The 27,364-nt window shown below is 44.5% G+C and overlaps 1 protein-coding gene across 11 annotated transcripts in view; it reads left to right on the top strand.

The window, feature by feature from the left end:
• Nucleotides 1-27,364, top strand: part of LOC119387204 (partitioning defective 3 homolog) — a 179,741-nt gene that overhangs the window by 51,694 nt on the left and 100,683 nt on the right. For 9 of the 11 annotated variants that reach the window (XR_007415394.1, XM_037654520.2, XM_049413405.1 and 6 more), the window contains exons 2-19: nucleotides 5,599-5,703; nucleotides 6,195-6,387; nucleotides 7,674-7,816; nucleotides 8,154-8,348; nucleotides 8,489-8,580; nucleotides 10,144-10,221; nucleotides 10,325-10,469; nucleotides 11,913-12,189; nucleotides 12,885-13,180; nucleotides 14,443-14,586; nucleotides 16,552-16,752; nucleotides 17,256-17,443; nucleotides 18,061-18,278; nucleotides 20,168-20,510; nucleotides 21,483-21,727; nucleotides 22,385-22,486; nucleotides 23,028-23,096; nucleotides 26,320-26,649. Coding sequence is in view for 10 of the 11 variants with exons in the window: in XM_037654520.2 (XP_037510448.1) it covers nucleotides 5,599-5,703; nucleotides 6,195-6,387; nucleotides 7,674-7,816; nucleotides 8,154-8,348; nucleotides 8,489-8,580; nucleotides 10,144-10,221; nucleotides 10,325-10,469; nucleotides 11,913-12,189; nucleotides 12,885-13,180; nucleotides 14,443-14,586; nucleotides 16,552-16,752; nucleotides 17,256-17,443; nucleotides 18,061-18,278; nucleotides 20,168-20,510; nucleotides 21,483-21,727; nucleotides 22,385-22,486; nucleotides 23,028-23,096; nucleotides 26,320-26,649 (3,364 nt within the window). In the remaining variant the exon portion in view is untranslated. Of the gene's footprint in view, nucleotides 1-2,244; nucleotides 2,392-5,598; nucleotides 5,704-6,194; nucleotides 6,388-7,673; nucleotides 7,817-8,153; nucleotides 8,349-8,488; nucleotides 8,581-10,143; nucleotides 10,222-10,324; nucleotides 10,470-11,912; nucleotides 12,190-12,884; nucleotides 13,181-14,442; nucleotides 14,587-16,551; nucleotides 16,753-17,255; nucleotides 17,444-18,060; nucleotides 18,279-20,167; nucleotides 20,511-21,482; nucleotides 21,728-22,384; nucleotides 22,487-23,027; nucleotides 23,097-26,319; nucleotides 26,650-27,364 lie in introns of those variants that run through there. The other 2 variants (XM_049413409.1, XM_049413407.1) reach the window with 2 other exon arrangements.

Genomic DNA, 27,364 nt, shown 5'->3' with positions numbered 1-27,364 from the left:
ATTGAAATCGCAGCTATATACCGCTTGACCGCTTTCGGAGACGACTCAATAGAACAACGCAATTACATGAGCTGGGAACCCATGCTCGTTTTTCAATATTTTATTTCAAAGCATGATTTTAATATCTATATAAATAAAAACAAAATGGCCGCTATGGCAAGTGTGTCCCCTGTGATTTAGCTGGATTTAAGCCATTGCACACTGCAAAGAACACAGGACACTGTTTAACAGAACGAGCGCAACGTTTGTATGTGTGCGGGCATATATACACACATACAGAATTGAAAAATTCCAAGGGGGTTGAGGGGGGAATTGAACACCCACGGCTACGCCAGTGCTCCGTAGCTCCCCTCTGGTTTTCTTTCTGTATACCATTCGTGTGTTCTGCGTTACATCCACCGAGTTCCGTTTCCGTAAATTATCTGCAGAGAAAAGCGCAGCGAATTGTTCATCACACTCTACCTCCTCTTCCCAACCAACCTCTGTTTGTAAACCCTCCCACCCTGAATAAATGTCAGGGTACACGAAACACTGAACTTAGAAAGCACTTGCGAAACTTTGAAATTTGGCATGTGTGTACCAGTGTTGCGAAATGGGCGTCTCCATTCCATTCCCATTCCATTCTGGGGAATTAGAACTTGCGGCAATTCCATTCCTTTCAATTCCTCGGAATGAAAAACTTAGCCCATTCCCACTCCGGGAATGACCGGGCACTTCAATTCCATTCCTGTAATTCCTCAACGTAGGAAAGGCATCTTGATAGTTTTATCGAGTTAAGAATGAACGCCCCATAAAGCTGATGTCATGATGCATTAAGAACTGTGAAAGAACGCAAAACACGTTACCAAGGTTGGGGGATAGTAGCTTGGTGACATATCTCGTGCAGTACAACCATACTTGCATGGCCGGCATGTTTCAACGAATGGTGATGTTTTAATATTGTTTAAGCTTAAATGCGTTAATGCTAAAAAGACAACATAGCGTATTTTTATGCTGACAAAAGTAGTGTTCCAGAAGACTAGGCAGTTTTTCCACTCGTCTGGAGCGGTCGTGAATATGAAGAAAACTAAGATTTAGTTAATGAGGAACAAAACCCTCTAGATCTGCTGGTATTAGTTGGAAGAGTGCGCCGCTCCGACACCTTGTGTCTTTGCATCGAATACGAAACACTGGGCCGCACTGCTCGTCAGCACTCACGCTTGTCAAGCACGCCTCGCAAGCATGGATGGGGTGAGGAGAACTTTCTGTGTTCACCTGTGCGCAGGTATGCAATGTCTTCCTTGTCGCAAAGGTTATTTACGTGTGTCAGGTACTAAACTGCTCGTGAGATAAAGATCAGGCTTTGCATAGAGTATTCTCCACTTTCGTGTGGGGGTATCAATGGGAACCAACGCGCAGGGGTAATTTGTTTCTCCCTTCAGTATCTGCTGGGATAATGCATTTGTTTGTACACTGACTTATGCCTCGATTTGTAGTAGGCGCGTTGCTTATAAATGTACCGTGCTTGTAATCAGCCAAGCCATATTAAAAATACTGCTTTATTGTTAAATTCGAGGCTCTGACTTACTGATGTTTGAAGTTTGAAAAACAGCGCGTAGGGGGGGGGGGGGGGGGGGGGGGGATGAAAACGTGTTCTATTTTCGGAAAAAGACGTAATTCCATTCCCATTCCATTCCTCCAAGCGTTGTCCCCATTCCATTCAAGGGTCGCGAAAATTTGGAATGATTCCGGAGTGATTCCAATTCCGGAGTGGCAACTCCACACATATACAAACGCACGCACGAACATACATAAAGTTTGGTTGAACCTCCCTCCCCCCGAAAAAAAATTCTTGATACTTAAAAGAGAGTGAATGCGATCCAGTTGGTACGTATCCATAGTTAAAAACAGCGCGAAGTAGACACGGACAAGAATGCACACATGACTAGCGCTGTTAAAAAGTACAGCATTCTCTCCATGCGCCACCCTCAGAGCTAAAGATGCAAAAGGAAAAACCCCTGCGAAATCCAGTTTCGGAAGTGACGACGACCCATTTATCAAACCCTCATCAACTGCAGTTTTCGCTTCATGCCTGTCTCCCTTCCTTTTGCCAGTATAACCGTTCACCAAACTCGGCGTTCTCCGCTTTCGAATCGCCATCGTGACCAGCGCATCAGGTCAGGTGCGGGCATTTTGAATGTTCCCGCCTTCCACCAACGCGCCACCACGTGCTCCATCCTCCGCTCCGCATCGTCTGGCGCAAGATTTTGGTCGTTGCACTCAGGGCTCGGCAACGTGCAATTTACGTCCGGTGCTTATAGTAGTCTATTCATTATTTACTCCGCGATACAATCGTCCGCACTCGGCATGGTGCCTCCAAGCAGCGGCGAAGAGGCTACGGGACGATGGCCCGTGAGTAGCACCGATAGCAACAGCAGATCAAGGAACCCGTGGCGTTTCGCTAGAAGAGGCAAATGCTCTCTCCAGGGGTTGCGGCTAGAAAGAAAAAAAAAAAAAAAAACCGCCTGGAATCAGCCGTGGCGCGCACGAACCGTGACCGTCAGTGCAGTCTCGTTTTGTCTGCGATGGTCGCGTTGCCGTCGTAGAAGCAGCGACGCATGCATGAATGCTTATTGGACCGTGTTGCTGGATTTGCCGGCGGCTGCAGGGCACCGCAGTCGGTCGCATCTCTTTTGTCGTCTTTCGCGCTCGAGGAGTTGAAGTTCCCACGTTAGTCGTCTTCCAGAGAGTCGAAATAGACCAGACACGTTGATGTCTGGTCTATTTTTTATCTTTTCTTTTTTCATGACGGCGCCGTTTCGAGCTGGGCGTGCATTTGTCACGTGAGCGGCTGAAGCTTGCAGTGAACTTTGTGAAGGTGACTGCAGGCCCAGGGTTTCTGCCTTCAGGGGAAACACTGGAATTCTCAGGCAACTTTGGCAATTCTGAGAAGCCCAGCAAAAGAAGGAACGGGGAAGTTTTCTCTCCAGAGTTGCTTTGAATCAAGGAAATTGATACCAAACAATTAAAGCTCGTTGATGCCGCTTACTTTTGCTGCGGCATAATTTGTAAAGCAAGAAAAAAATTCAGACATTTCTGTTAACATGTTGGTCGCTCTAGAAATTATGTCGTAGCAATGTGGCGCCTCCAGGGGTTATGGCGAGGCTTGTGGTACACCGGAAGGAAGCAGGTATTTTTCAACTGACACTAGGTAATCCTCTAATAACAGTGTCATCTTGATGATTTTGTGAGATTGAGCCTGGCAAGCAAGACCGTGTACTTAGATTTAGGTGCACGTTAAAGAACACCAGATGGTCGAAATTTCTGGAGCCCTCCACTACGGCGCCTCTCGTAATCATATCGTGGTTTTGGGACGTAAAATCCGAGATATTATTATAATGAGCCTGGCAAGCAGCTTGGGATACCATGGAAACACATGATTAAGCCGGATCTGATAGTGTATCCCACCTGATTTACTGCTTACAGGTTGTAAAATATGGTTTGGGATAACCCGGCAAGTTATACAGTGCCTTTCTTTTCTCGAACATTCATTGCCACATACTGCCAGTGGATTTTCCTAAGCACAGTCTGGGAAAAAGCGAGAGACTTGAAAATGCAAACGTAATATAGGCTCTCTTGTAAGTGGTAATCTTGATCCTCATGGTTCCTTTTGTCATGCTAAGCAGACAATGGTGCCAAATGGCCATTTTGTTTGACCATTGTGCATAGCCTGCATGTGTTATACTTCTAGCATCATCTTGAGTTCTTCTATCTTATAGTCATGTCTGAATACACTTTATCATCTAGATTACTTGCAACTAGCGGAATTACTTTTCTAGCTAGTGTTATCTGTAAAAAGACCACAGAATTGCATATCCTTTGATGGACATTGCATATCCCATCGACAAATAAGTTTGTGCCAGAAGGTACTTTTTCATAAATATCGATCTTTTTATAATACTTGATGGTAGCGCAGGCTAAACACAAGGACAAAAGGAAAGCACACTCGACACAACACCGCGCTATACGCCGGGTTGTGTTGCAGAATAGTGTCTATCCTAATGCATTTCATTATATCTGCGTTTCAGCGTTTTATCATGAGAGCTTCATTGATGGAGCTATAGCGCCATGTTGTGTCGCAGAAAAGTGTCTATCCTAATGCATTTCATTATATTTGCATTTCAGCATTTTATCATCAGTGCTTCATTGATGGAGCTTGTTTTGTACAAGAGATTGTCTAGCTCGCCATGATGCATTTATTATTTTGATTTATTTGACTAGACATCATTTATACCTCTATGGTGCAAGTGATAACTCTCTGCTCATAACAGCAGTGTTAATAGTTGCAGTAGGAGTACTGAGTATTCTTTACTTGCTGTTGCATTATTCATTGCTTTGGAGTGGCTGTCAACGGTACAGCAACCTTAGGAAAGACCTCTGGTATCGCATAGCTCAGTGACTCGACACCTCTTCCCCTACACTGCATGTCATTGAGCTACAACGAGCAGCCAGCTTTCTTTGATTGTGTCCTCCTTGCTTCCTGGACAATGTCTCTTTCTCTTTTGGGGCCATAGCGCCGGGAGAGTCGGTGCTCCGCTATGGTTTCCTTTTGAATGATGCTGCCATCAAGGCACTGGAAAAGGCTTTGTTTAGCTCCACTACTAGAGCAGCTGTTTTGCTCCAAGCTCGCTCTTGTGCGGATTTTTGGATGGGGATGAAGACCCTCATATCATTGTGAACCATCTCGTACAGGGGCGTAGCCAAGGGGGGGGTTGGGGGGGTTCAAACCCCCCCCCCGAAATTTTTCAGTTTTGCTTGCGTATATATACACGCACACATACAAACGCACGCACGAACATACATAAAGTATGGTTGAACCCCCCCCGAAAAAAATTTCTGGCTACGCCCCTGATCTCGTAATTAGTGTCGATGCCTACATTGTAATTCATCTTAACAGTATACTTACCGCTCATTAACCTTTTTGCTCCTCTTGATGGAAAGTCTTCAAGTTGTGAGTTGGAGCATAAGGATGAAAACTTGTACGCTAGATCTGTCTTTACCACCACCAACAATAGTGATGATTAGTATGGAAGGCTATTATCAATAAACAGTGGAAACTGTAGTTGACATAGTTCTTGCAACACTGCACACATTTACAACTCAGAAAAACCCTGCGCATTTTTAAAAATCAATTTCTCTTATTTTTTTCAATTTTTACACTATTTCAGCTGCATAATCCGATGAAAGCCTTGCACTACTTTGGAAAAAGGAAAACTTCATTGCTGGTTCATTTCTTGTTTGTGGGCAAGTTAGCATTTTCTTGATTAACTGTTGTCAATTTGTGAAATTTAGTTCAGGGATACTGTGCTGTAGCACACTTCGCATGTGGTAATGGTGGATCCTCAACAGCTTAGATAAATAAATGTGTACATTCAAGTTGGTACAGATATGTATATATAGGATGGGTGTGTACTGGTTTGTTTTCACGTGTGTGGATGAATCCTATGTGTTTTACATACCTGAAGCGACATTCTGCTGTTGTGCACCGTTGAAAGGAATTGAGCATTTCAGAAACTCTAAAGGTCTTACTTTCTTTCTTCTCTTTTTTTATTTTTCCAGCCTCAAGACACCTGGGTTACTGTACATAATGTTAAAAGCTGTAATGACGGGGGCATCCTGGATCTTGATGACCACCTCAATGACGTCGTCGATGACAGGGAACAAGTGAGTGGTGCTTACTTTCTTTTCCACTGCCGGACTCAATGTCTGCCCGATTGTTGGTACAAATTTAGCTTTTGCTCACGCTTTCTATTACATTTGTACCATTTCTGTATGAGGTGGAAACAATTGCCACTGATCTCTCTTTTTCTTCACCAGTGTACTATTATCCTTGACTGTTCGCTTGCTTCATTTCGCTGTGAACACGAGCTGCCTCAGTCACGAGCTATGAAAGCTGTGATGGTGGGCCTGTTATCATCCAACACGTCACTATCACAAGGAATGGAGAAATTGTCCATTGTTGTTTAGCTTGGTTACACAGAAGCTTTATTGCTGCTGTATATCCTAAAAATGCCTTGTTTTCCTTAGATAAACCTAGATTGAGATAGTGATTTGCTTGTGACTGCAAGAGAGTCGTGTGCTTTTCATAAACTCTGCTTAATTGACTGCTGTTTGTCCTTGAGCGTCAAGCGCAAATGTCAACTTCCCGTGCGCAGATCATAGCCGTGTTTGAAGAGCAGTCATCTCCCTGCCCAACTCATAATGCTGGAGACGGGACCAGCGCTAGTTCCGTGGGCACGGAGAGCCCCGACATCTTCCACTGCAACGAGCTGAACCACAATGGAGGCATCAAGGGTGGTTCCAGCTACGTCGACGTGGAGGAAATTACCGCAGACAAGCTTCCAGTGGGTGAGTTGAAAGTTCGGCAAACGACCCGATGTTTTTCTGCAAGACATATCGCTTCTCAAACCATTTTGGATGGCAGCAGTATGTGATGTCACTAATGCAAGAAGGAAGCTCTGGCTTGCTGATAGCACAACTGTGGAAGGGTATGCCAGCTTACCGTAAAATGCCGAGCAAGCGCCCCCCCTACGGTGCAAGATAATCCGACCAGATTTGGAGGGGGGCGCTTGCTTGGTCCCGGACCAAAATTCAAGATGGCGGCAGGAGAGCCACTAAAAATAAAAAATGCCTATCCATGTTTCTAATGAAATGCTTTATTTATTTACTGTTTTTATTCCCCCTTGTCATTGTGAAACCATTGAAGCAGCGACCAGTTTGACCAATATACGACCGGCCACATGACAACGGAATTTTATAAACATGAGATAAGCATTCAGTATACTCATTCTTGTGGTTCTTTTTACACATGCGATGCTCATCTTAAAAAAAAAAGTGGCCACAGGGGAGGAGCGAGGGGGGGGGGGGCTTGCTCGGTCATTGGCGCTTATTTCAGATCTCCCAAAAACAGAAGGGGGGCACTTGCTCGGCATTTTACGGTAAGCATTTGCAGTTGCATGCTATACGAGCTGCGACACAGTGCCTGTGATTGAAGAAGCTTGAAGGCTGCATTCTAGTGCTGAGTTACAAAGAATCGCAAGACTAAACACCATCTCATATTACTAGCATTTATTAAACCATTTTTTTTTAATGTCAGTACGACCACTTAGGAGCCTTTCCTTTTGTATGTCTATAAATTTATAGTGTACACATACATTTATATAAAGTTGATACATTTGAGTATGCAAACATTTCCATAAAATTTGCAATCTGCTCATGTAAAACCCTGCAGTGTATAAGTTTACCTGTGCTTCACAAAAGCATGACCGTCAATCTATAGCAATCCTAGCTGCATCTTGATAAGATGATTACATTGATTAAATTTAAAAAGTGTTTTGTATGCTCTCTATTCATGACTGTACTTGAACGCAGGCAAAGTGAGACTATGACATCGATCAGGAGTGCCGATTTACCACGTACACGAAAAGCAAATTTCCTCAGAACAATAAGCAGCTACATATAAATGCGCCGTATCGCATGCACAGTGGCCATTGCCCCATGTCACCAGGAATGACACGCTTCTTTGTTGGCTTTATATTAAGTATTGGTAATTATTACAATAATGCACTGTTATTGCTACCAGTGGTGGTAGTGATATAAAGAAAACTTTCTGAACATTGCCAATGTACTTGCAGGCGTCGCTCCCCTTCAGGTACGAAGGGGCAGTGAGCCGACGCTAAATCGTCTTTCACCAGTTTCATCTGAACCCGATCCCAGCAAGAGGTGGTCAGCAGCTGTTGTTGTGGATGACCTGTCGCTTACTCGAGACGTGAAGGAGGTAAGCGTTTTCTTTTTCCTGTGTTTGTGCAGTGCATGTGCATGTGTATTTGCATTGGTAAATTCTAGCAATAAATTATTTATCTATCTGCAAAAGAATTTTTAAAATCTGAGGGAGTGGACATGAGAGCTGATGTCATAGTAATGGCCAGTGGTTTTTCGACTATCATTGTAGTATTTAACAAGGCTTCTTATGTGCAACTTTGATGCCATGGTTACTTTGATTCCATGATTCCTGTTCTTCAGTTGGACAGGCGGTGCTGTCATACAAACATGCTAATGGGCTGTGTACATACTGCATTGGCATCATGAGTTTGTTTTGCCCTGCAACTCCACAGAATGGCAGCCTGTCAGACAATGAGCTGCAGCCTCCTCCCCCACCTGGTGAGAGGGGTGAGGGAAGTGGCGGCGAAGAGAAGTCTAACGCGGGTACACTGTCGCGCATTTCTCGGGGCTCTGGACGACTGTCCATGCTGGGTAACAACCCCCACATGCTTCGGTGGGCAGAGGCAGCTGACCGGCAGCTCTACAAGGTACGTGTAGATGGGTTGTACGGCGTGAATTCAACAATTTTGTATTCTTGTAACGCATCTAATGACTCATACTTCTGTGAGATATATGTTTTTTACCCTAGCGTATAAGTGATTATGCTTGCTGGCATTTGTTTTTACAGTTTCAAGACAGCAGGAAAGAACCGCTGGGCAGTGCTGGCTCTTCTCCTGACAGGGACAGTGCAGCTTCGTCAGGGAGCAGCCACGAAGAAAGGTGAGGGGGGTCCACGTATCTACGGGCCTATTTCTGTCTCGGTAGTGTTTCTACATACTTAGTCTTTTCTGCTTATGTGGAAGGAAGTTTCACTTTAAAGGAAGTGTTCGGTTACAATCAGGTGATGACCTTACCTCTGCAGTCATAATTCATTTGTATTGGGTAAATTAGAGCTCGCTTACTGCTGCAATGAAACTATCATTAATGATATAAAATGACTCCTGCAGAGTTGAACCTTATAGTTGCATAATAAAAACTGAGGTGCATCTCTAGTTTCTGGGAATAAAAGTTACCTGAGTACCAAGGACATCTGCCTGTCTGTATGAAGCAACCATTACAGCTCTTGTAATTCCCACTGCCACATCCTTAGCTAACGACCTGTCGAATTTAACGAGATCACTACAATAGTAGTTGTATTTGCTTCGACTTGAGGTACAGTCTCAACGGAAAAAGATTGGCACAAGTGACCGGTGGTTGGAGCAGCAAGATTGCGACACGCGGCGATGTTTTTCCCGAACACGCCGTTATCGAGAGTGCCAAGCACACTCCATTTTTCAAAGTAGGGGTGGCTGGTGGCAAGCACTGCAACAAACAGCTTTTTTGGAGCAACAGCGATAAAGATACAGTTGCTCGCAACTCCAGCGACAAAAAAAATAAAAATAATAATAAAAGGAAATCATGTACATAGCCACATCTGCCAATAAGCAATGAACAAGCGTTTCTTTAAGATATGAGCTTTCGGGTGGGCCAACAGCAAGATTGGGCTGCTTTCTGCCATCCTGCCGGCCACCCCTGCTTTAGAAAATGGAATGTGCTTGGCAATCTCGCTGTAGGCGGGCTCATGAGCAAGAGCGCTGCGTGTAGCGGTTTTGCAGCTCCGACCGCCGGTTGCTTGTGCTAATCTTCATCCGTTGAGACTGTACATGCAAACAGGGACATTCAGTTTGGCTGGTTGGATAAAAAAAGATGCGTAAGAAGCCCGCACTCTTTTTTTTATGCGTCTTTTTTTTTCCACCACTTCTCGTACAAAGCCAGTGCTTCCCAGGCACTGCTAGTTTGTGACTAATCAAATGCATATGCCTCACTGCAACCACTGTGCATTCCCATTGGTTTTTCGCATTGTATGAGAGAGGACTTGACTTCTGTGATCAAAATATTTTTCGCTGTGGATCAGTGCACTGTACTCAAATTGCTGTTTCCATCACTACTAGCCAATTTGATACACATGGGTTGGAAGTGGATTACACCTGCAGTATATATATAAGCACCAGCACACTCAACCTCCAGTTCTTCCATCTGAGGCAGTAGACAAGATGTCATCTAAGATATTTTCTTCACTGCATTTGCTTGCACGTATAATATCTCCTCTGAGTGAACTGGTAACTGAGTGAACTTTGTTTATGCATTGTGTTATGTTCATGTTCAATCAAACGGTACCGTAGTGTTCACGTCTTGCACATTGCTCTTAGTATTAAAACAAACTGTTACTGAGCAGGAAGATGAGTTAGAGCAAGCGTAATGATGCAAAGATTTCTAATTGATATTTTTTACTTGTTCATCCAGGGACTCTATAGTCGTACTCAAGAATGAGGCTGGTCCACTGGGCATCCATGTTGTTCCGGAACAAGGCAGTGGGGGAAGGTGAGGGCACATTACCTTTTCCTTAAATGTGGAAGTTCACAGACCTTCAGAAACTCCTTACTGAATTGTTTGCATGTGCTTATCTCTTCATTTGTGAAACTAGGGACATGGGCCTGGTGATCCAGGGCATTGAGCCTGGCGGCCGAATAGACCGGGATGGCCGGCTGCGGGTCGGCGACACCATTGTGGAGGTCAATGGCCGGAGCCTCCTGCACCTGAGTTTCCAGGCTGCACAGCAAGTGTTCAAGGTGGGCATGTACAGGAATATAGTTTCTGGCTATTCGTTGCCTAGAGCAAGAGTTGGTCAAAATTAGATTGCAGATTTATACAGGTAGAGTGCACGGCTTCTGTCATGCACTTTTCGAAGAGGGCAAGTAGCAGAAAGGGCGAACGGTGCAAAAAGAAGTGCAGAGAACCGAGATGGGAAAAGCAAAATAATACTACCGCATACCCTCTTAGTGTTCCTTGGCATTCCTGCACTGACAGACAGACGAAGAACTTTATTGAGGTCCTGAGGGACAAGTCAGGGAGGGGAGGTGCAATTGGGCCCTCGGCTCGCCTGCTTGCTGCTCCCATGTTGGAATCGGGAGCACATTCCTGCACATTTTAACTTCTTTAAAATTCTTACTTGAGAAGTATTAAGGAGGAACGTAAAGCTGCAGTGAAGTTCACAGAAGTGATAGAGAAACTTTCATTTTAATTGCAAAGTGGAAAGAATGCTTGACATTGCCCTCTTTGACCTGATATGCACATCAGCATTAGCAGTGCAAATTTATTTGTAATATTTACTACTTTCTTATTACCATCCGTGTTGTGAAATGAAAGAAACCTGGAACATAAAAACTTACAAACTCTACAGGCTTCCGAGGTTGAAGTCGTATGCAATGCCAGTGTTTCTGATAAGGGAACAGGTTAACTTCAATAACTTCAACTCTTTTTTTTTTCATCATGTTCTGTTGCTGTTCCTTCCATGTGTTGACCATTTGACATTATGGTTTCTATTCCTGAAGAATGTGCTGTCACGTGCAGAAGCAAACGAATCTGTAGCAAGTGTTTCTAAAATACCAACAGCAGTCACAATTTTGTAGCGACACTTTTTCCAATGCTGTTCCTTTTCATGCTTCTTGTGCTTCGTCAGTGGTCAGAATGAAGCTCTTCCCACATTTTCAGTGGAATCAGGCTGCTGTGAATGATAGATGATAAAGGGTGGCACAGAATTGGCGTAAGAAGCATCATCACGAAATCGCGACCCTGCTCTTGCTCCATGCAGTGGAAACGGACGTTTTGCATGTTTCAGCTATTTGTTTATTTTTTTACAGCGAAGCTGTCTTTTACAGTGAATCTGTCCCTGTGTCGTCGTCGTCGTAGTAGTAGTAGTAGTAGTAGTAGTAGTAGTAGTAGTAGTAGTAGTAGTAGTAGTAGTAGTAGTAGTAGTCGTCGTCACACAGGTCACGTGACTAGAGGGTGGAGTGAATAAAGAAATAAATCAAACGAATTGGTGGTGGTCATACTCGAAATGGTGATGATGATGATGTTTAAATTTGCAAGCGCGCATATTTCAAATCTAGTGGCAGATTTACAACATCAGTGATCTCGCTAGCCAATCACGTACACTTGTGCGCTTACAGTTTTGCTGTCCTACGGTTTTCACGATTGGAACTGGCTGAAATTTCTTTTTCGTCTTGCTGCAGGAGGCGCTACAGTCTCAAGAAATCTGCCTGCACCTGTCACGGCGGAGGCCGGCACATTCAGGTTCCTCTCCCATGTCATCACCTCCTCCTCCTTTGCCCCTGTCACTGCCTCCGTCCCTGTCATCAACACAAAGTAGCAGTGACGCTGGTTTTTCTTCTGTAACATCCTCAATGCAAAGCCCACCCAAGAGGCCGCCCCCGCCTCCATTCCGCAAGGATCCATCTGAAGGGCTCAACAACGGTGTCGTCAACGGTCTCGTTGAGGGAGAGGAGAGGAGTGAGTATCGTTTGCAGTGTTGGAACTGCAGGGTTCTTGTGAAGCACTGATCGATTATTGGGGAAGTTTATGGGAGCGTAAAAAATAATACTAGGTCATTGTCGCGATGAGTTGTACTATGCTGCTGCTGTTGCGAAGCATGTTGGTGTGCAACAGTTTTAGTAGTAGGCTGAGGCAGTTTTCTGCTGATAGTGAAAAAAGCTGTACAATAGGATAGTGGATCTGGAAACCCAGGCCAATTTTGCCCTAAGGTACCCAGAAAAAATGTCCAGTGGCATTCTCCTTTGCATTCCACTGATTGTTTCCTTGAACCTAAGTGCACCTGGACAGCAGTTTGTACAACGCTGCGCATTCACATTGAGTGTGGTGAGATTGATCTGCTGAGCTTTCAGTGTCACGTGTGTGCCTGTGTGTACCTAGCCTGTGCTCTGTACCAGTAGTAGCATGTAGCGTTGCTGTCTTCAGGCTTTTAGAGCTGAACTGGTGTGGCTAGCTATACAAACGCTCTGGTACTATCATTTGGCACAAGCTGTTCTTCATTACGTCTATTGTATCATAAACCCCTCTCTTTGTAATCGATTAGTAATGAAGTTTTGGTTCCTTTCATTTTGTTGTCTTTGCGCATTATGAATCTTTTCTTTTTTTATTTATATCCTGCTCAACTACGTACCTTCCATTCGCTCTCCACTGTGCAGGTGGTCTCAACAGTAAGGTGGCAACAGTGACGCCAACAAAAAAACTTCCGCCGCCTCCACCTTCTGCCACTGCCAATGGACGATCAACAGCTTCGAGCCTCAATGTTGCCAACACGCGTAAGATCGGCCGCAAGGTGCACATAAAGTTGGTCAAGGGGCCCGAGGGATTGGGCTTCAGTGTGACGACGCGAGACAACCCAGCTGGCGGGAACTGCCCCATCTACATCAAGAACATCTTGCCTCGTGGCGCAGCCATTGATGATGGCCGGCTCAGGCCGGGTGACCGGTTACTTGAGGTGAGATGAGACGCGTGAAAACACAGACTGGCACTTGTAGGATTTGCGACTTAGGAGCTGTGGCAAAGTTAACTTTGCTGCATGGCTTGTCAGATGTAGTATAAACTCAAATTGATTAGGCTGTAAAGTGCAGCTTGCAAAATTATACGCAAACCACTCAGCCAGTTTTGTCAAGCAGCGAATGCATGACACATTTACTTTATTGAGTATGTAATATTGGGAAGTAACAAAACAGCCTTTTCATTATTGTAAAGCTAGCTTTGATGTGATGCAGTTAGCCCAACTAATGGTGCCTAGTCACTTACTGCAAACAGCGTGTTCAAGCCCAGTTTAATTGCGCTATGATGCGGAAAACATATCAGTTCTCTTGATATAAACACGCATCATGGCACTTGTAGGATTTGCGACTTAGGAGCTGTGGCAAAGTTAACTTTGCTGCATGGCTTGTCAGATGTAGTATAAACTCAAATTGATTAGGCTGTAAAGTGCAGCTTGCAAAATTATACGCAAACCACTCAGCCAGTTTTGTCAAGCAGCGAATGCATGACACATTTACTTTATTGAGTATGTAATATTGGGAAGTAACAAAACAGCCTTTTCATAATTGTAAAGCTAGCTTTGATGTGATGCAGTTAGCCCAACTAATGGTGCCTAGTCACTTACTGCAAACAGCGTGTTCAAGCCCAGTTTAATTGCGCTATGATGCGGAAAACATATCAGTTCTCTTGATATAAACACGCATCACAGACATGCCCCAGCATGTGCAACAAGGACCTCGCCTTCACTTGAAGGAAGACAGGTGCTGCCATTAGTGGGCGAATATGCAGTGCAGGGAAGCACACTCGCAGATTGTAAAAAGGGTCTATTGAGAAAAAGAACAGCCTACAGTGTGCTATCTGCAAAACCACAAATGGCTTTGTTATTTCATACTGTAGTTCATCACTTACAAGCTGCATACAAACACTGCGAGTCCCTCATCTCCATGACGAATGTCATGGAGATGAGGGACTATTTGTCACTACAACTATTTTTAGCAAAGACAGTTGCAGCTTCTCTAGAAGAATTTTTCTCAGCAAATAAAAGGACCAGCTGATGTAAAATGACGTATCGCTAGCTGCCATGCTTTTGTGTAACTACCGGGGGTTTTTCCACGTTTAATTAATTCTTAATGTTGTATCATGCTAATTTTAAGTGGAACTATCACGTTCCACCTTTGCTAACTTAATGGACGGTAGTTCACATTCGTGAAATGTTCTTTTCAGGTGAATGGTGTAGAAATGACAGGCCGGTCACAAACTGATGCTGTCACAATATTGAGAAATGCGCCACCTGGGAGCACTGTGGAATTGGTTGTCTCCAGGCAGGAGCCTGACCCCTCACCTAGTCCTGGTCTTCCACGAGAAATTGTGAGTGTCAGTGATGGTCACGCCATGTCAGAGTATTGGTTGCTTAGTTATTTAATATGGTTCTTTTTTGTCTAAAAATTATAAACCCTGAAGTTCCTCTTCTTCATCACATAACTGATGGCTTCATGTTGCTACTGTGTTGTGTGTGGTAGCAGTGTAAAAAAGGCAATTGCTAAAAGCTGCAGATTTGTGGCAATATAAATTGGCTCAAATCAGTGGAGCTTGCTAAATTAAGAAACCTGAATATGTGCATTATGGTATCAAAGTCACGCACTGTATAAACTTTCGCACTATTTTTTTAGTGTAGTGTGACAGAATGTAAATGTTTGGATAGTCATATAAATGTGTCATGCACAGTTGTTAATATCATTCGCTTTTTCTCAGTTGGCATGAGTGGCATGTGTAACACCAACTGAAAGTTCGTTACAGAAAGGAAAGAAACCTTTTATAGGTACTCTCTCTTCCGAAGAGAACAAGAAACTTTGACGATAACCATTCAGTAATACTGTGTCACTGCTCTTGATTGCACGAAATTGCTGGCAGATTGTTTAGTTGAATATCACATAGTCATACCTGCCAAGTCTCCCGGATTACCCGGGAGACTCCCGGATTTTGAACGTTCCTCCCGGTTGTACAGGTCATAGGAAAATCTCCCGGAAATCCAGTTTTGCCCCGCGCGTCCAGTGCTTTGTCTGGCCACATGAGCAAAGTTGTCTGGCCACGGAGTAGAAAGGATTCTTCTTCTTCTTTTTTTTTTTTTTTTAACGATGGTAGAAAGGTTCAACTCAGTTTCATTGCGCATGAAGTAGCTGTGCACTTTGTGCCGCAGTGCTGCCAACGCAAACGTGTCATAGCGCTGCAGCCGCGTCTTGCCTGTGATGCGTACATAAAAATACATAAAAAAGGTGCGGTCTGTTTTCGCTAGGAGAGAGCGCTCGCAAGAATTATGGCGCCAACACAAGCTCGTGATGCAGGTGGCTGTTGTTTGATGTCGTGACGCGAGGTGGGATGTTTCGCGTACAGATGCGCTACACGCAATTTAAAAATTGATGCTAAATGTGTTATAGGTTATATCAGCTGTTAATATTTCGTAGATGATGCGTTTGTGTACACACAAATCTATCCCACAAGTTATCTCGCCTTCGAAATTTTGTGTTAAAGCCCAGCACTTAAAAGGGTAGCCGTTACCGATGTCTGTCGAGATACTAGCGCGTTCGCCAGCGCTCGCGACCGTCTTCGTCTCAACGGCGCCCCTTATGGTCCCTTGCCCGACGAAATAACTGGTAAGCAAGCGACGACAGGCCTCGCACGCAGAGCGATGTTATCGCATGTGCCGTTCGCGCGACGGTGACGGCCGGGTCGTTTCATCTCTGCTTCAACCGCGTTCGTCCCTAGCGCCAGCGCGCTTTTACTCGCACGTGAAACAGACGATGCGTAAGCGATGTTAACGGTTTGGACTCTGTACAGGTCAACGGCGACTGCAAAATCCCGCTGACAGTGTCCATATAATTGCTATCGCAGTACCCCCCCCCCCCCCCCCCCCCCCCCGCGGTCGGCATACTTTATACCCCCCCCCCCGTTGAGTAAATTCCTGGATTCCGTTTCTCCAAACTTGGCAGGTATGCATAGTACTAGAGAATGGAGCAAGCGTCTATATACAACTTCCTATCTTTTCTCACCTTACAGGGCTGCATTTCTGTGGTAATTGCTATTGCAGGTTATACTTTCATCTGAACTCGTGTAACTCATCGTCGCTACATTCTCAAGACGAGCTTTCTGCCTGTACCTAAAGACAGGGTGTTGTAAGGAACATAGCTATGGCTTACCATTCAATAGATGCCTGTGCCTATAAAGTGCACTAGGTTGATTGATTCTCTCTTAGAGGGTTTGGGCATCTGGATCTGTGTCATTTAACTTAAAGAGAGTTGTTCCATGACCACTTTGTCTGAACCTCCCGCTGTGCAGCCCCCTGAGAAAGCTGGTGATGAAGTCGGCATTTTCCCTTGGCGTCAGAAGGAAATTTTGACGCTTGACATTCCACTCAATGACACCGGTTCGGCTGGCCTTGGCGTAAGTGTCAAGGGCAAAACGTCGACTGGTGCCAGCACACCTGTCGACCTGGGCATCTTCGTCAAATCAGTGATCCACGGCGGTGCTGCATCTAAGGTGGGCTTTCTACAATTACTTTTCTTTGCATTGTAAATCGGTTAGGAATTATATTGTGCGAAGGGTACAGAGCTCTGTATAGAAAAGAAGGGGGAGCAATCTACAAAAATTGAGGTGAGCTCGACCTGTTGACTAGCTAGCTTCATCTTATTATGTAAAACTTTGAATCTTCCACATTACTTTTAATTAACATGATGACTTAGTTTTCTTTGCAAGCTCATAAAGTGTAACATGAACTCAGTATACTTTTTATTACTTTTGATATCTTTGAGAATGCTGAGCATACTTCAAGCACTTTATTGTAGGAAAAACTTAAAATTTATCTGGCTCTAGCAGGCTGGCACATCTTTTATGTACCATTTTCACCATCTTTGCTAGCTTTCTTGCTGCTCTTTTATTTTTTCTTGAAAACCCTTCCTGCTTGGCCCTTTGTTGCAGGATGCATTGTTTGCCTCAGCTCACGTAATGAAAAGAGACTTTCTTTTTTTGTTGTTGCTTTCCAGGATGGGCGCTTACGTACGAATGACCAGCTACTCAACATCAATGGCATCTCACTCCTGGGCATGACCAACAGCCAAGCCATGGAGACACTGCGTCGTGCCATGACCCAAGGCGAGGGGCCCAACCCAAATGCCATCACCCTCACCATAGCACGACGAGTGCCCTCGCAAGACGTTGCTGAAAACCTCAGGTGCTGCATTTATTCTACAAGTAGTCTTATTCTACATTTAATCTGCAAGTGGTAGACTGAAAATTTGATAGCAAGGACGTGGAACATGTACAGGTGCTGAACATAGGTGGTAGCTAAGTAATGCTTGTGACCTTTTGTTAATATATGTGTGGTTTCCTGGAGCTGATCTTTACACAGAGTCTTGTTTTTATTTATGGCCTGCACAATATAAACCAATTGTGAAAAAAGGCAGCAGCACTTACTAAGTGTTTTGTTTGAGGCTGTGAATATTGGATTAGTTTATAAAATTTATGCGATTTATCTCAAATCATTCTTTCTTTAAATTTTTCGAACAACGCTAGTATTCAAATGCACTGTTACCTTACCTTATCTGTAAAAGCGTCTCCAAGAGTTTCATCTGCTGTTTGTCTTTCTCCCTCCCTCTTTACTGCTTTTCATCAACATTGTATGAACGTTATTTCTGGTCTTATCAACTGGAAGTTCTGATGCAGACTTCAAACAACAGTCATATACCAGTGTGCATACTTCTTTCTGTATCTTGTCGTCTTCACTGATCACAAAATGAGGAAATTGAAAGGCTGCTTTCTTAATGAATATGATTCTGTACACCGATGCAGGTTCGAGGAGGGCTTCCTGTCCAGTGGGGACTCGTTCTCGGTACACCTGCGATCAGACTCGCTGCTCAGCTCAGACTCGACGGCTGCCTCCTCGTCCTGTGAAAACCTCTCGGTCTCAGGGGGCAGTGGTCGGACACCGGACCACTCCACAAGTGGCAACTCTGAAAACACTGTGGTCTACGTGCCCAAGCAGCCGCCTCCACCACCTGTGCACGAATGTGAGGACTGCGCTTCCCGAAACTCGTGCGACATGAGCAGTTGTGCAGCCAGGATTTTGTAATGGATTTTATTTTTGTTATGCTCAGTTCTATGATCCTATACACCTTTTCAAATTCTCACGCCAGGGGGGCGCCATATTGAAATGCGCGCCGCCTAACGTGCAAGATTGGCGAAATCGCCATCTTGGGCTGCGCGTACTCGAACCGGCGCGCTATCCATTGGTGTGAGATCTCTGCTAAAGCCTGTGTTTGCTGATTGTTCGTTTCTTTGGACTGTTTTGTTTCATATCGTCGCTGCCACTGATTGATTCGTCGCTGTCTGAACCGTTCAGCGGCGCGCATTCGCGCTCGCAACGCAAGAATGAGCTCCGCGTCTGCGAACGGCAGTGCTTCGTCGTCGGTACCAGTAGCAGCAAGCGTAGTAGAAGGTCGATCACGGCGTGAAGTGTTAATAATCGGTAACCAGAATGTTCTTGCAGCTGTCTACCGATTTCCTTTATTGGCGTACTAAACGTCTACGGATCATTCATCAGTTTCAACCTCCGCGCATACTCGTTCGCGGTGCCCAAGTTTGTCAGCTGTAAACTGTAAACACCGCACAATTCTTCTTCACAGATACCTTGACCTACATTCACCCCAACGACGTCGAAAACTAGGTCGAGGACACGTGTGAGTGGCCAGAAATACGGCGAGTGAACATTGTTAATATATCGTTGAGGCGAATGTGTGGGGTCTTTGCCAGGTGTGCAACTACGAGGCACTGGAGTCGCACAACTACGTGCAGTCTGGCTGGGTGGGTCAGTCACTGGAGCACAATGTGAAGGAAAAAGTCGTGCTGGTGAAGGGGAATTTGACACCGTCGCAAGCCGTGAACAGTAGGCCCCATCGCGCGTGGGTTGCCGCGAGGCCCTCCTGTGAAGTACGGCGCGCGCAGGCTGCACATGCGTAACCGGACAAGGCGGAGTTTGCAGCCGTGTCGGCCGCTGTATTATGGACGATATGAAGTACGAATCCGTAACATTCTTACGAGTTACTAGGTAAGTCATCAGTGGCTTGCGTACCTTCCTATCCAGGATGCTGCACGGGAACGTTGTTCTCGTCGGTTTTCTTGCCGCCAACGAAATACTGGGAAGAGAGGCGTGACGATGGCGACACGCGGAAGTTCTTCCGATTTACTGAAGCCACCCACAGCTGCCGCAATTCAGGCGACGAAGGAAAACGATGCCGCGCGAACATGCCACACTTGCACTCATCGCGTGGCTTACTGTGCTGCGGACACATGATTGCACCTAAAATATTGCTCTTCTGCTGCTTGTTCGTTCACTCGTACACGACACAGTGATGGCCAGATGACTTGCTATGCGAATGCAGTAAATTTTCTGCCATGATAGTCACTTCGTATCGGAGACGGGCTCACAACACAGTCACACAAACGCGTACCAAAGCAACACAAACACGGCAGTGGCGCAGCCCAAAGCACGATGGCAACACTGAGAGCATACCCTCTACCCCTGCAGCTGACTGGTTCGAGGCTGTTCCTGTGAAAAGGTCTATAGAGCCAAAACATTTTCTCTTGAACCTTGGGCTGCAATACAGTATATTCAACCTCCATACCTTTAAGTTTTCTCATCCAGCACGTCCATCTAAATGTCTTAAAATTCAGCAGTTTGAAACACAACTCCGAATGAGCTGACTTAGTTCTCGTAGCAAGCATGTGATCTTTTAATTGAATTTGTCATTGCATTCTGCATGGGTAACTTCATTGTTCTTTCTTTTTTATGATTGCACTATAACATATGCTGCACAATCTGTTAACCTCTCTTTTTGCCTTTTGCCAAGCATTGTCCCATCATTCTTTGACGGCACCGTTTTTCTTTCTCCCTGCACAGATGGCTATGGAAGGAATCCCGTGCTGGAGCGGCTTATGGGCCAGAGTTCTGGCACATTGCCGTCCAACCTTCGCAACGAGTCATACCTGCGTGCCAGTCATGACAGCTGGCTCTCCGAACGGCACAGCCGGCATCACACGGCGCCTCGCACCGCGCCCAACCACCGGCCCACTCCATTGTCCCCCAACACCAGCCGGGTACCCGCAGACACGGTGCAGATAGAGGACGACTACCCGAGCTGCTTGCGCGGTGGGGACACCTCTGTTCCACCCATGACACCAGTTGAAGAAGAAGCCCCAACACCTACTCTTGGTCATGAGAACAACAACCTCAATCAGAGCGAGTATGTGTCACTTCTAACTGCGTAGCCTACCCTGATTGTGCATCCATGTCCCCGAGCTTTTTTTCTGCACTTGCTTTTACATCAGGAGTGCAGTGATCATTTGTCATAAATTTCTGCTACTACCAAGGTTTTGTTGCTTAACGCTGACATTTAGATCTGTTGCATTGCATAGGTCGCACTTCGAATGGCTACGAAAAGGAAATGGTAAATCAGGCTGCACTAACAGAACAATTACTTAGTTTCTATTCATCTCTTTTTTTTCTCTCCCTCACCTCCTTACATTCCTCATTTTATCCGCGCACTCTCTCCTCCCCGTGTGGGGTGACCAATCGCAACTACCTCTGGTTAATCTTTCTGTCATTCTATGAATTCTCTCTCTCCTTCTTTCAGTGCTTGTACAGTGCGGAGAGATGAGCTATTAGTGACGAAAACTGCAGTTGAAATAGAACTTTTCTTCGTAAATTCTTGCTTCCATGAAGTGGCATCAGTTACACTATTGCATGATAACACAGATCTGCTAATGACATTTAGTGGAAAGAGCTTGTGATAGCTGACCAAGTTGATCTTGCCTCTGCATTGAACACACTTCACCGATGTTTCCTTTAATAGCCTCAGCCTCTTGTTGTTGCCATGTGTGATACCACAGGAACTTCCTATTGGAATTCAACAAGAATGTTGCCTTCTTTCTTTCATCGCACTTTTGTGTCATTTTTCTTGCATAACAAAATTTCTCTCTCAGAAAAATAACTGTAGTCTGATATTTCAGAAATGCACTTGATTAGATTTTATGCGCGACTGGATATTTGACTTAATATCCAATTTGTACTCTTCTGTGACTGGCGTCCCGATCTTCACGTTAAAAAACAATGTCCAAGTAGAATAACTTCATCAGAGACTGCACGTTCAGTTCAAGCAGGACATGGGTGACCAGTATCCTTGATGTACAATGGCTACTGTATTGCATGCATGCAGGTTGTCCCTGGTAGACGGTGGCACCTTTTGTCGAGACGGCTTTGGCCGGCAGAGCATCTCAGAGAAGAGGCATGCCCACCTTGACGCTCGCAACACAGACACCTACAAGCGCAACAAGCGGACGCGAGAAGAACAGGAGAAGGCGAATGCTCGGCAACAGCAAACTGAGGTCAAGACGTCAATTTCACCCCCAACAATCGGCAATGGGTCACATAGAGATGTGGCTGAGCCTCGACGGCCCACGGGTGAGCACAAACTGCAGCTCTCGCATTCCTGTGTGACTCATTACTCAGTGATGTGGTAATAAGGCAATATAGAAAAGGTATTCCTAGGTGAGGAACATACTAATAGTCCAGGAGACAGGTCCCTCCTTTAGCTTATGATCACCTAAACCTATAGTTTTGTGATGCTAGACTGCCTGCACTACTGGTTTGAACAGAGTGAGGACCACACTATCAAAAAGTCATTTTTTTTATGCATGCTAAAGGAATACAGCCTTGATTTGCAATGTAATTGATTGAAAGTTCACATAATGTAATACGTTATACGTTATAAGGTAAAGGCCATTGGGACTTGCAGAATTTGCTAAGATTAAATTTACTTCATAATTTTGAATTGAAGATATTCTCTTTTGTTACAAATTAGGTGTGGCTATTGCGTGGCTATTTCGATTTTTTATCACAATAAAAGGTTAAAGCTGATTAACACTAGTGAGATACGATTTGGCACGAAACGCTTTGTATGACAGGTAACTTTTGACTGTGCAGGAATGGTAGCTGTCATGAGCATAAACGGATTTATACGGTTTTTGGTGGTGACAGCTTTCAACTTTTAATCATTTGTGTGATGATGCACGCATATTGAAAATTCTTTTCGTAATTTCCTGCGCACACACACAAAAGCACTAAATGGGAAGGAGCAGCACAATGGCAACCTGATGCGGTCCAACTCGGCGGATTCCCTGTTGAGTCATTCCAAGTCGCATGGCGCCACTGAATCCACATGTGAGTATGCTTGCATCCCCAATAGCCCGCACATCTGGCCTAGTGCTTAAAACGTCATAATCAGCATGATGTGCTAACAAGGTTTTGAACCTGAGTGTGCATGAAACTTGACAGTGAAAGGCACTAAGCTCAGTAATACCTTTACTGTAAACTTGTGCCACTCACAGCTGTGGCACTAACAGCTAATGCAAAAAGGGTGTGTTAATTTTAACACCTGCATGCTGTGTGGATTAGTGCAAAGCCCTGTTTTAATAATGTGTCTAGAGGGGCATACTACGTGCGTACTTACCTACTTGGAATTTTTTGGTGAGGCACTTCTTTTCTGTGAGCCTCACCTGCTTGGTAGATTTTCTCACAGTTGTCTGTCTGTCGTGTTATTGCATTTGCCGATGCCGTTTCGGAGTGGGTGGCATTTCTGGCGGGAATTCTGGTGGGATTCTCTGCAGCTCTTCGCTACCTTTCGGAGTGTTCTGTCTCCGTATAAAAAAAAAGTTTTCTAATCTGGGTGCCTTCTTTCCTGTGTGATCTTTCCCCCCAACAGATCTAGTCAAATGTCGGCAAGTGAGCAAGGTGCATAGGAATCCCTTGTTCTTCTATCCAGCTTGTTGCTGTAGGTAGCCCCAATCCCTCCACTCTCAATTTGCCTGAACAGCTTTTTCGCGGCTTGCCGTGATGCAGATTCTAAGGCACCTCACACGCACCCGCTATGCTGCTGCACCCTTTGCACTCTCACCCTCAGCACTCCTACAGCTGTTTAATTAGCCATATCCTTAAACGAACCAAAATAGCCTGCCAGGTTGTCTATTCGCAATTCAGGAAATTTGTTCTCACTAGGCTTGTGCGAATATTCGAGCAGTTCAAATATTCAAATGAATATTACGGTATTCGAATTCGCTTCAAAACGAATTTAAATTACTAAAAATTTCGAAGTATTCGACAGACAGACAGACAGACAAACAACTTTATTGTGGTCCTGAGAGGCAAGGCAGCAGGCCAACTAGGTAGGCCCCCACCCAGCCGTTGGCTAGTCCCATGTCGGAACAGAGAGGCCATGCCTCTCCGCTGTTTCACGAGCCCTCTGGACAGCCTGAAGCTGGACGTCTATTCAAAATGTACGAATAGACATGTATAAACTGCATGTAACGCCCTGTAAAGGTGGTTTCACTGCAACGTAGCAGTGCTATGTCGTGAAAACACCTATTCAGAAAAAATCCGCACTGCCGCGAAGCCCCACTTCAGGGTTAAATGAACAAATTACCCACATCGAATTATCATTTTTTAAGTTTAAAAGCTTGTTATATCTGCTCATATGCTCTAATTATAGTTAAGTTTAAAACGTAACATATTTTATAGGTTATCACTTGCATTCTAGTGAAAGTCAAATCCTGCTACTTTCAAAGTTGCTTCCACTTCACTTTGAACCAAAAAGAATGACATTTGCACATGCCTTGTTTCAAATTTAAAAAATATTGTGCAGGTTAATTGGGTTTTTAGGAACCCTCGTCCCAGGACACAATAAAGTTCCTCTGTCTGCCTGTCTGTCTGTCTGTCTGTCTGTCTGTCTGTCTGTCTGTCTGTCTGTCTGTGTGAATTCGGTCCTGACAAATATACTTATTTTTCTTTATAATATGTAATATATAATATTCAAATTCGATTCGAAATTATTCGACCAAATCACTATTCGCTTCGAACCTAAAATTTACTATACGCACAAGGCTAGACCATTCCACTATACTAAATTTGTGGTACACCAATAATTGCATTACGGGAAAAAAAATTAAGGAAATCTGTAGTGCTGCTCTTGGTTGATTGTGATCTCACGAAGCGTAAGAGCATTTATTTTCTAGCTAAAAAGACTGATATATTTCCTGGAGCACTCCACTTTCGCACTTATCAGGCGAGTCTCCAAAAATCCACTATAGCACCAGCATGATTTAGCCAAAACACTGTTGTACTACTTTAAATGCTACTTGAAGAAAAATGACAGTTCTGAGTGCACAGTAGCTTAAACAGATTGGGTCGCTCATACGTCGTCATGCTATTTTAACAAAAACATGCACTTTCATCCCCGCCCCCTTAGCATGTTTGTGCTTCTTGCTTTATCAACTTCAATACAGTATTTTTACTGTAAGTTTCTCACCATGTCCTTGAATTGTGATTTCCTTGTTGGTGGTTGGTAGTGCTTTATGTAACCAGTTTATGATGATTGAAGGCTTTGTTGCACAGCCTTGTGTTTGTCCTTGTCTCAAAGTTCAATTTCAATTGACAATTGTGAGCACTTTCCCTTTGCACGTTTGTCTGAACTATATAACATATTACCACTATATCTCTCATAAACACTGATGTTCTGGTTTGTCCTGTGATTGTTTGTGTTATGTTGCCTGGCATTATAATAAAATTTGAATGCGTATGCTGCATGTATTTTAACTCGTGACTGGCTTGTAGAGATAACATAATTGACTTGTTGTCTGTCACTGTGCTGTGTGCCAGTGTTTTTTTCTTATCTTGTTATCTTTGCATGTTTTGAGACCAGCGAAAACGTGTGAAGTGGTTTTTCTGTGCTTCATAAAGCGATAGTTCTTAGAACCTTTGTGATGTGCTCACACAATTCATGATGTCTCTTGAGCTCAACTATCTGGTTTACAAGAATATTAACTGTGACATCAAATGCAGTGCCCGTGTGCTTTTGTAATATTCAGGTTTCTTTACTGTCACTGTAAAAATTGGAATTGCAGCAACACCTATAATTATGCTTATAGATTTCATATTTCTAAAAGTATGCAATGCACCTTTTCTTAGCTTTCATAAAACTTGGAATATTATTGAGGGTCATTTTATAATTGCATTACTTTTTTTTGCAAACGAAGTCCTTACCTGGACTTTGTTGTCCATAACTGCATCTTACTGCATTAGCATTAATAACACAAGAAAAGCTATACAGGATTCTCCAGTCTGTGTAATTGAAAATGAAATTGTCCTTGTCCCAAGAGCAAGATAGCTTTCTTTTTAGTACTGTGCAAATGAAAGTAGTAGTCGTATTCTTTTTTCAATCACTCATAATTTCTTTTGTCCTGTCATCCATAGCATTAGCTTGTGTAATTCTGCACGTGAGTTGCATATGAGTTGTGCTTGCTGTGACCCATAACAAGCAGTTTGAGCACTACTACAAGCAAGCTCTGCCTAAAGTGGAAGGCATTATAGAGTGTGCTGCTTTGTCCACAGATTTTGGCATGACCTTGCTAATTTTCTGGTGTATGTATTTCGGCAAGGTGTGCATGCTGAAGCAGTCGTGTTTTGCGAGAGAACGTTATAAAACAAACAGGAACAAGATGTAAACAGGCATAAAGGTGGCAGCTGCTTTCAAAAAATGTTCACTGATAAGTTAACCAGCTGTTTGTGCACGCAGTAATGAACATAGAATAGCAAATGCAATAAGCCATTAGTGTCGGTGTTTATTGCCTCTCTGGTTTTCAGTGCAATAATGTTAAATTATGACTGAAACATTGTCATCATGCAGCTCTTGCAGGAAATCTCCTTCATCTCAATTTTTATGTCCGCAAATTTGTTCATACATATCCCCAAGTACAGTATTACACTGCCTGCGCTGTACGTACTGTACCTTAATATAAATATGCCTGCAGCACGTATGTATTATCCATTGTTACTATTTTTAAGTTCGTAATGCAGTTCTGTGAATGATGACCGAAACCTTGTCATCAGTCAGCTCTTGCTGGAAATCTCCTTTGTCTTAATTTTCATGCCTGCAAATTCGTTCAAACGTATCGCACAAGTACAGCATTACGTCGTAATTAATCTCGTCCACCGCGCCGCAGTTATGGTGAATGGTGACTCGCCAAGCACGGATGCCAGCTGCCACACGACCAACACAACTGTGACCAAGAGCAACCACAGTGGCAGTGGCAATGGCACAGTGCAGCTGGTGGGTCCTTCATTGGGCATGCGCAAGTCGAGCAGCCTCGAAAGTCTTCAGACTCTCATGGTCCAGGGGCCAGATGGCACTGTCATGGCTTCCACATCGCAGAATCCCCGGCAAGAGCGTGGTGCCAGAGGCTGCAACGAGAGCTTCCGCGCAGCTGTTGACCGTTCTTATGACGGGCCAAGCGCCGCTGGGACGCAGAATTCTGCTGACCAAATGGAAACACGTGAGTGTGCAGTAGATGACAGTAGATGTTGAGTGGCATCCCCTTTGAATAGTGGTGTAAAAAATACCGTATTTACTCGAATCTAGGCCGCCCTCGAATCTAGGCCGACCCCCGAAATTGGCAAGGCCAGAAAAAAAAAAAAATTTCCTCGAATGTAAGCCGAATGAAAAAAAAAAAGAGAACACCATTTTATTGGTAGAAAACACAGCCTTTATTCTTACTCAAGCGCACACTCCGTAGGCATGCCCTTTTTCTTACGCAAGCGCACACTCCGTAGGCATGTAGTACATAAGTTTATTCATCGTCGCCGTCGACCGAACCGAACCGACAACCGAAGAGTTCCGCACGTTGTTTTTGCCATCGTCGCACATTCTTTTCGTGCACGCCGAACTCTTGCTGTGCTCGTAGGTTCGATGTCTTTTCTGCATGTAACACGACCTTCCGTTTAAACGCCGCGCTGTAGTGGCACCGCTTGGTTGGTGCCATCGAATCTGAAGCACAATTGACACAGGCGTTTCGCGAGCAAGAGGCACAACTACACTGCACGATCACTTTCAGAAGAATGACCATTGACGAACTCCGTGCCTCCGCTCCGTGCCGTCCGCCACGCGATAGCCAAGCGATAGGGACCACTATTCTCCCGCTGAACAGGCCTGAGTGGCCTCGTCACCGTGCAGCTACCGTAGAATGTCGCGAAAATGAGCCTCCGGCATGC

The sequence above is a fragment of the Rhipicephalus sanguineus genome, chromosome 3 (genome assembly GCF_013339695.2).
Source record: "Rhipicephalus sanguineus isolate Rsan-2018 chromosome 3, BIME_Rsan_1.4, whole genome shotgun sequence".
Lineage (NCBI taxonomy): Eukaryota > Metazoa > Arthropoda > Arachnida > Ixodida > Ixodidae > Rhipicephalus > Rhipicephalus sanguineus.
The sequence above is the reverse complement of the archived record's forward strand: the minus strand, read 5'-3'. Positions and strand labels throughout refer to the sequence as shown.